Source organism: Colius striatus, chromosome 23, assembly GCF_028858725.1.
Source record: "Colius striatus isolate bColStr4 chromosome 23, bColStr4.1.hap1, whole genome shotgun sequence".
In the NCBI taxonomy this organism is placed as follows: Eukaryota; Metazoa; Chordata; class Aves; order Coliiformes; family Coliidae; genus Colius; species Colius striatus.
Genome location: NC_084781.1, coordinates 2,177,306 through 2,185,635, shown reverse-complemented (window position 1 = coordinate 2,185,635; position 8,330 = coordinate 2,177,306). Strand labels below are relative to the sequence as shown.

Here is an 8,330-nt window from a genome sequence, read left to right as displayed (position 1 = left end):
TGGAGAAAAGCAGGCAGGGCACGCTCACCACCCCCCAGGAACGGGCAGGGAGCGGTAGCGCTGGCTTTATTAATACAATGGCCAACAGTGGAGAATCCTCCTGGAAAAGGGGTTGGCCAGGGCCTTGGGCCTGCTCCTCACGCTGCCTCCCTCCGAAGCAAACCCTGGGTGGCAGCAGGAGCCCCAGCAGCAAACCCTGGGTGGCAGCAGGAGCCCCTGGGGGCCATGGCCTGAGGCTGTGCAGCCGCTCCCGGCCCTCCCCCAGCCTCTCTCCTCCCTCCGGGCCTCTGGGCGCAGGGTGACTCCAGGGAGGACACATCAGAACTCCTTGTACCTGTGAGGGAGAGAAGTGAAGGGCTGCTGAGAACTGGAGAGACACTGGGCAGGAGCTGGGAAGCGATGGTGCATTGTCTTGGTGCTGCCAGAGATGGGATGGCAATAGGGGAAAGCCCAGCACCATGGGCACCACCAGCCAGGCAGAAGGTCCAGCCACCGCTTGGTCTCTGGCTGAAGCTGAAATATCCCTGTTAAAAAGCACCCCTCAAGCAGCAGCATTTGTGCCTCCACTCTGCAAAGCTGCTCCAGGCCAAGGTGCTCCCCACAAAAGCCCTCTGAGGCACTGCAGCGTTTCCACAGTGTCTCCCACCAGGAAACTGCCGGGGTTTGGTGCAAAGAGGGGATGGTGCCAGGCCCATCCAGGCCCCAGCCAGCCCCAGCAGAGCCCAACAGCCCTCCACCAGCAGCCAGAGGAGATTTGGGCTGCACTTACCACAGGGCAAGGCCCAGACTATTGCTCTGTCACCTGCAAACACAAGACATAAAGGACCAAACGTTTTGGCTGTGGCCCCTTCCCCTCAGTGCACGTGGTTTGGTGGCGATTGGAGATGAGATGGTGATGATTTGGAGAGGATTTCTACCCAATTTGGAGGTGATTTCTACCTGTGCTGCATTGATTTGGTCCCAAATTTGATTAGACAGCCTATGTAATCAAGCTAATTAGCATGGGTGAGTGTATCAGGCTGACATCTCCCTAAGTCAGCCAGAGCTAAGGACGTGCTGCCTGTCCACATTCTCTTCCCCAGCCATCCCAGTTTGATCCTTTGATTCCCAAATCTTGGGTCTTGGCCCTTAAATGATCAACAGAGCAAAACTGGGAATCAGGGTGGAATCAGGCTTGTGTTTGCATTTAATCCTCATGGCTCAAGAGATACTCACACTGAGCTACCTCCCGTCCAGCACTGACTCTGTTAGCTGCACACTAGAGCTACAAAGACACAAGGATGGCATCTTTAGCAACAGGGGGAGTTCCATGATGGCTAAAAATCCCTAGTTGTAGGCACAATGCCTCTGTGCCACAGGAATGAGGCACATGGAGATGCAGCAGCAACAGCAAGGGATAACAAATGTCTTTTCTGCAGCAGCACTGGTGCCATGTTTTGGCATTGTGAGCCCAGAGGGCTGGTGGGTACATACCCTCTCTTCCTTGCCATGTAGCCACACCAGCCACGGACTTCTTTGACCACCACACGAGTGAGGAGCTGCAAGAGGAAAGGGGGAAGGTGGCTGCAGGGTCAATGGCTCTGCAGCCACCAGCCTGGCCATGAGCCTTCCCATCAAGAGGAGATGGGAGCCAAATGGATGGAGGCAAAGGGCTGGAGTTGATGCAAAGCTCTAGGTCTCCTCCACCAGCGAGCAGGTGGCTAAAAGGAAGCCTTTGAATGTCTGGAATAGCAAACTGAGGGACCTACCAGGCAAGCCAAGACATCAGCTGCTATCAACATGTAGAAGACATTATTCCAGCCCGTGGGGGAGATGAGCCCTGCGAGCAGCGGCCCTAATGCAGCACCTAGGAGGGCACAAGAGCCACATGAGGGGATGCTCACAGAGCCAAGGGCACCAAGAGCACCCCCTGGCACTGAAATCAGTGCTCAGCATCCCCCAGATGCAGGTACCTACGGATCCTGTGCCATCAATGATGGCTGTGACCGTAGAAAGGGCTTTGGCGTTGCCTTTGAGAGACTCGTGGGTTCCCTGTAAGGAAACAGTAAAACATAAGGAGGGGAAAAACCCAGCCCATAAGGATCCCATGTGATTTGCCAGCAAATGTTTCCACCAGGATTGTGCTGAAGGTGAAAAAAGCCACGTTTAAGGGAGAGGGTGCAGAGTGCAGCACGAGGTGTGCCAGCCCTGTTCCCCATTGGGCTTCAGAGCCCGTGGAAAACAAAGGCCAAAAGCAAAAATCCCAGCAGAGAGGGAGCAGCCACTGGGTGTGTGAGTCTGTGTGTGTTTGGGGGGTTGTCTGAAGTGCAGCTCTTACCAAATCTGCTGAAACTGCTGTGGTGATGAGAGCATAGGGCCCGTTAACCAGAGCGCCGCACACGACCAGCATCGCTGCCAGGAAGGAGGGACCAGGGAACAGATTAAAGCTGGAAGTGGAGGTGAGCAGCAGGACATCACTGTCCCATGCAGCTCTGTTTTCCCCTCACCCAGCAGGCAGCAAATGCTCCTCCAGCACCATTCCCACCCCCAAATCCTGGGAGAAATAAAGGCAGGTGAGCCCACAGCGTTTCCTATTGACTGCTCCTTACCTGTTGATGTGCCAATGCCGTTCTGGCCCACGTGGTTATACAGGAACAGCTGGCAAAGACAACAGATGAACCTGTTATGGCTAGTCCAGATGTTTTCCCAAGTGTTTTCCCTGTGTCAGCACCTCAGGGGGTGAATGAAGAAGGTGGGGACTGGAATTATCACCAGCACCAAGTTCCAATGAGCCACAGTGTTTGAAGGATCACAGAATCATTGCTCTCCCCTCACCCTGCCCAGCCCAGCACTACCCCACAGCCCTCAGCACCACAGCTTTGGGATCCCTCCAGGGCTGGGCACTCCCCCAGCTCCCTGGGCAGCCTGGCACAGGGCTGACACCCCTCTCAGGGAAACAGTTCTGCCTCAGCTCCAACCTCAACCTCCCCTGGGACAACTTGAGCCCATTTCATCTTGTCCTGTCACTTGTTACTTGGGAGACCAACTCTCACCTCAGTCCAGCCTCCTGTCAAGAAGCTGCAGAGAGGGCTCCTGTCTCCCTTCAGCCTCCTCTTCTCCAGACTAAGCTCCCACAGCTGCTCCCCATCACACTTGTGCTCCAGCCCCTCAGTGTCTTGTCTTGTAGTTGGCCCCACATCCCATGTGCCTGCCAGATGCAATGCCTGGCAGCTGCCAAGCAGAGGTGCTGCCATGATTTAGAGCTGGCCAGGCTTGGCTTACACCTCATTAACTGCCTTTTTGGGTTGGGTTGAGCAAAGCCAAACAAGCTCCATGCAGGTGCTCAGGAGGGACATCCCAGCCAAGAGCTGAGACACAAAGCAAAGACATGAAAGCTGAAGCAGCTCAGTAGGACCCCTAAAAGCTTTCAGATCCAAGGGAAAAACAACCCTAAAGGGTTTTGGTTGGTGTTTTAGCTGTGGAGGACTTCAGAATCATCTCCTAGACCCCAGATCTGGATGTCCACCCTGGGAACATTTGGACATGTGGATCAATCCCAGCTCTCTAATCTCAGCATGTGACCAGCTCATCCTGGGCACTCAGGGGGAGGAAGGCAGCTGTGATTCAAAAGATCCAGAGGAGAGGAAACCCTTGTGACTGGGGTGGGGTTTTTTTTCCCCTCCACGTGACGACTCACCATGGGAGCAGCAATGACCAGCATCACACAGCACGTGGTGGCCCTGCCACTGGTGTAGTCAGAGATGAGGCCAGCAAAGATCCCCCCTGTGAGGAGGAGTCACAGGTGTCAGTCCCACTGCCCCAGCAGCAAAGCTTCCCCCTGCCTGAACCCCAAATTCCATCAAGACGCCCCCAAGGGTAACTGTAGTAACATCAGGATGAAGAGCTTTGGTTTCCCCACGCTGGGTTCTCCCTGCAGATGGTTCCCCTACACCCTGCACACAACTCCAGTCCCCTCCACGCTTGCAAAGTGTCTCACTTCTCTCAGAAAAACAAAAGCCTCAACAAGCAAGGCCCAAAGAAAGGGGTTGTCATTGTCACCTGGATGGCAAAGTACAAGCTTGGGGTGTTTGCTGGCTGATCAGATGCCAAACAGAGCTCAGTGTGGTGCTCCTGGCAAAGAGCTGGCATCCCAAAAACACACTCCAGTGGAAGGGAGTTCCCATCAAAGCCAAATCATCCCCAATCCACCCCCTCTGCCTGGGTGTGTGACGAACCAAAAATGCCCCCGGCGTCAAAGAGGGTCGACAGGTCCCCGGCTTCCTTGGCACTGAAATGAGCTGTGAGGGAAAGGACAGGGGTGAGGTGATGCTCCCCCTTGCAATGCTCAATCCTGCCTCACCAACCCCAAAAACTCACCAATGTTCACAATGTAGAGGGGCAGCCAGTAGAGGAAAGTGTAGCTCACCAGCTTGGCAAAGAGCAGGCAGAGAGAGAACTCCACCACACCCTGGGCAAAGAGGAGAAGACATCAGAGAAGCCTCTTTCTCCCAGACCATTTCCAGATGGGGGGAGGTCTTCCTTCCCCCCCCCAGTTTTGGGGTGAGCTGCCCTGGCTTTGCTCTTTCCTCCATCCCACCACTCACAGGGATCCGGAGTGCCCCGAGGAAGCTGATGGCTTCAGGCTCCTCGGCTGACTCCTTGGAGCTGTTGGAGTGATGGGAGTTGCTCTGGCCAGAGATGCTCAGTGGCCCATCGTTGGGGGTGACCACTTCAGGGTCCTTCTCACTGGTGGTCACTCCTCCAGCACCCTCCTCCTCGTCAGAGGCCATCTGAAAGCAAAGCCAAACACAGGAGATGTGGCTCTCATTGCCAGAAGGGGCTTGAGACATCAGGTGCAGTGCTAGGGGGTGACCCAGAGGAAGCTCATGCCAGAATAAGCAACATCACTCTGGTTTTTGATGTTTACAGCCTGACCCCCTGGTTGTTTCATTCTCCACCCAGGATGAGAATGGATTCAACTCACATGATGCAGAGGGGGACTGCAGCCAACGTCCTCGGGATCTGCAGGGAGACAGGTGATCCAGTGAGAGCCTGACCCGGCCCTGCTCCAGCTGCAGAGGGGCTGGGACCCTCACACCACTCACACTCTACCAGGAAGAAGAAGCAGATGATGCCCATGGCAGCGATGATGATGCCAGGCACGATGAAGGACAGGCCCCAGGAGGAGGAGACCCAGACACCGGCGATGAGCGACCCTAAGATGTTGCCGACGGAGGTGTGCGAGTTCCAGACACCCATAATCAAACCTCGCCTGGGCAGGGACACAGCGGGGTCAGCATCACCCAGGGAGGCTCCCAGGAAGGAGGAGGAAGGGGAAACACACCAAAGAAACACTCACTTGCCCTTCCCAAACCAGTTTCCAACACATGTCACGACAGAGGGCCACCCAGTCGTCTGCACCAGCCCGTTGCAGACCTGCCAGGAGATGGGCAGAGTCACATGGTGCTGATTTGATGCTGTTACTAAGCAGCCAGGCTCCAAAATCCCCCCCAAATATCCCACAGCTGTCAAGAAAACAGTCAGTTTGGGGTATTTTTCTTCTACTTCCTGAGGTGTTGGGATGGTTCCCGTTGCTAAATGAGGAGTGGGTGTTGTGAGGAGAGGAAACACCCACTATTGTCCCACTCAAAAACTCATCCCTGAAAAAGCTGGGGTGATCCAGAGGCTGAGCATCCTGCAGCATGGACACACCTGGATGACAATGAAGTACCAGAGGACGTGGATGTTCCAGAAGTAGCCAAGGCCGAAGAGTGCAGTGAAGAGCCCACTCAGCACCATCCCCCCTGACAGGTAATAGCGCAGGGGAAGGCGCTCCCCGAAAATGCCACTGTGGAGAGAGAGGGAAGAGCACAGAGAGGAGCTGTCTGAGGTGATCCTGAGTGGCTCCCAGCCCAATGGAAACCAGTTTCCTGGTGCAAAGTGGCATGTGGAGGGAAAGGGGTGCCCGGGCCCTGGGTACCTGATAAACATCCCGATGGCATAAGCCACCAGGAAGGCATTATCCAGTGCCCCAAAAAGCTCATTGTAGTTACCCCCATCTGGAAGAGAAATATTAGGGCCACATCAGCTTCACATCTTTGTTTTCCTTCCCTGTGGCTCATCCTCATCCCCAAAACCCTCCTCCCCAGGGATGGAGCCCTGGGAGCGTGGCAGGGTGCCAGGGGTGTTGGGACCTGGCCCTGATTTCACCACCCACGGCTGCCCTTTGGCTCGGGGGCACGGGGCACATACACGCTGCTTAATTACCTCTGGGTGTCTAATGAGCTGCAGGCCCCCTGCCAAAGCCCTGCAGCCACAACCTGACTCCTCTGGAAGCAGGGGAGCCCGTCTCAGCTGCTAGAAGGGTGGTTTTGGGGGGAGGGCTCAGCCTTACCAAAGGGTGCCCAGCTGCACCACGTGCTGCTGTTGGAGTTGTTGTGGGGGTTTGGGCCCAAGGCTGAGCAGTTGGGGTGCAGTTGGCTCTGTGAGGGAGAGAGAAGGGGTGAAATCAGGATGCTTGAGGAGACACTCACATCCTTTCCCAGCCATAGCTGGGGTGAGGTTGGAGCTGACCTTGACGATGCTGATGGGTTTCCTGGAGAGGTGGTAGCTGGTGTAGCTGAGGAAGGTCAGCACCAGCGTCAGTCCCCGGTACCTGCAGGATGAAGTGAGGAGAGAGGTCAGGAGATGGGGACAGGGACAGGGGAGTTGTCACTATCCCAACCAGCAAAGCCCAGAAACCCAGAGGAAAGGGGGGGAAAAGGGAGGTTTTGCTTGTTTGCCCCACAAAATCCCCCCTCAGCACCAAAGGGGAACAATTCTGCGGGATGAACGAGCTGAACTGGCTCAGTGACGTGACCACCCCTTCCAAATGGTGGCTTAAAAAAAGAGACGAGTTTTGGAGAGGGGGAGAAGCACTAATCAGTGTTTCCTTCCCCCAACTCCTCCAGCGACTGTCCTGGCAAGCCAGGAGTGAGGAAACACCCTCCACAGCGTCGCGGGTGGAAACGGGGCAGGAGAAGGCGGCTGATTCATCCTCAGTCCCGGCGGCAATTAAAACCGAGGCAGGAAAAACAATAGGCGGGGCTGATGGCCTGAGTAATCCTCGCTCCGGTTCCTCCACCGTGGAGCGACTTTATCGCTTTTGCTTGAATTAAATGAAGGAAAAAACGAGCTCCCGAAGCTGATGGATGAAGCCTAGAGAACGTCAAATAGGAGGCAGCACCCTGCGGAGTGTGCTGAGCATCGCCCCGGGGGCCTGTCCGGCACTGAGGGAGGGTTTTAAGGCAGCGAAGGGGATGTGAGCGGTTCGCAGGGAGCTGCAGCGGTGTCACGGGATTGCTCCAAGTTTAGCAAGAAAAACCCAGCGAAACCAAACCGAAAAAAACCCTCCGTTGTTTCTTTGGGTCGGTTTTAGCAAATCTCGCTCCTCTTCCCAGTTTCACTTCATGAAACTGCAACAGTTTGAGACACGCTGCAAATCACAACTCGCAGCTTCGGGACTGCAGCTGAAAAGTTCCCGGTTCTCACTCCCTTCACCCAACCCCAAAAAACAACTCCCGGCCCGTTAAAATCACCGCTGATGCCCGAGGGGAGCAAAGGGAAGAGAAACATCCCTGCGGTACCCGACGGACGGCTGGGTTTGGTCTGGCAGGGAAACCGCAGATGGAAAGGCAAGGCGCGGGGGTGAGGAGGAGGATCGGTGGGGAGGAGGATTGTTTGGCAACAAACAGGCTTCAGAGAAACTAAACAGCCGAAATTAAAGCGGCGGCGGCCACCGGCCCGGATCCGCTCTCACGAGGGACCCGACGGGCGCTGCTGGTCCCCGGGCGAGTGAACTCCGGCCCGGCGCCGGTGCCTTTCCCGGAGCCACTCCCCTGGTCCAGGGCCGATCCCCATCCTGCTGCCGGTCCCCAGGCGAGTGCCCCCCGGCCCGGCGCCGGCGCCGGTTCCCCCCGCCGCGGTCCCCGCTCACCGGCTGTCCCGGGGGAGGGCGCGGAGCAGGCGGACACCGGGGGCGAGCGCTGCCCTCATGGCCGAGCTGCCGCTCGCCGCTCCCCGCCCGCGTCCTTTTCAGTCCCCGCGGGGCCGCCGCTCCCCGCCCCGGCCCGGCCCCAGCACCGCCCCCCAACCCCCCCGCGGGGCGCCGGGACCGGCCCCACTGGCTGTTTTTCCAGCGGAAAATGCTGGTTTTAGCTTTTCCAGCCCAGGGCTTTGGTGCCCTGCTTTCCACTAAGCCTCCCCTCCCCTGCCCTGCTCTCTTCTCCCTCCAGCCAAAGCCCTCTCGTGCTCCAGGGGATCCCCATTGCACCCTTGAGCTCAAGGTAGCAACAATGGCTTTAGCTCACCAT

The 8,330-nt window shown here is 56.8% G+C and overlaps 1 protein-coding gene across 5 annotated transcripts; it reads right to left on the bottom strand.

Moving 5' to 3' along the window:
• On the bottom strand, positions 1 to 8,063 carry SLC37A2 (solute carrier family 37 member 2). Of its 5 annotated transcripts, XM_062014138.1 has the most exons (20): positions 7,955 to 8,063; positions 6,553 to 6,634; positions 6,374 to 6,461; positions 5,960 to 6,038; positions 5,692 to 5,827; positions 5,339 to 5,415; positions 5,085 to 5,251; positions 4,964 to 5,001; positions 4,584 to 4,769; positions 4,357 to 4,447; positions 4,215 to 4,277; positions 3,677 to 3,762; positions 2,589 to 2,637; positions 2,318 to 2,391; positions 1,953 to 2,031; positions 1,749 to 1,846; positions 1,474 to 1,538; positions 1,216 to 1,264; positions 770 to 802; positions 1 to 334 (listed from the first exon to the last, which is right to left on the bottom strand). In XM_062014138.1, the coding sequence occupies exons 1-18, from the start codon at positions 8,011 to 8,013 to the stop codon at positions 1,222 to 1,224; spliced, it is 1,560 nt and encodes a 519-aa protein (XP_061870122.1). In that variant the 5' UTR covers positions 8,014 to 8,063; the 3' UTR covers positions 1 to 334; positions 770 to 802; positions 1,216 to 1,221. The 5 variants fall into 5 exon arrangements, with proteins under 5 accessions (XP_061870122.1, XP_061870123.1, XP_061870125.1 ...); XM_062014139.1 differs by lacking the exon at positions 770 to 802; XM_062014141.1 differs by lacking the exon at positions 1,216 to 1,264.
• Between the last annotated feature and the right edge of the window lie 267 nt (positions 8,064 to 8,330).

Coding starts and splice junctions, on each gene's coding strand:
- SLC37A2 (XM_062014138.1), bottom strand. CDS start 8,013: ATGAGGGCAGCGCTCGCCCCCGGTGTCCGCCTGCTCCGCGCCCTCCCC. Junction 5,252..5,338: donor AACTGGTTTGGGAAGGGCAA/GTGAGTGTTTCT, acceptor GTCCCTGCCCAG/GCGAGGTTTGATTATGGGTG. Junction 5,002..5,084: donor CTTCTTCTTCCTGGTAGAGT/GTGAGTGGTGTG, acceptor GTCTCCCTGCAG/ATCCCGAGGACGTTGGCTGC.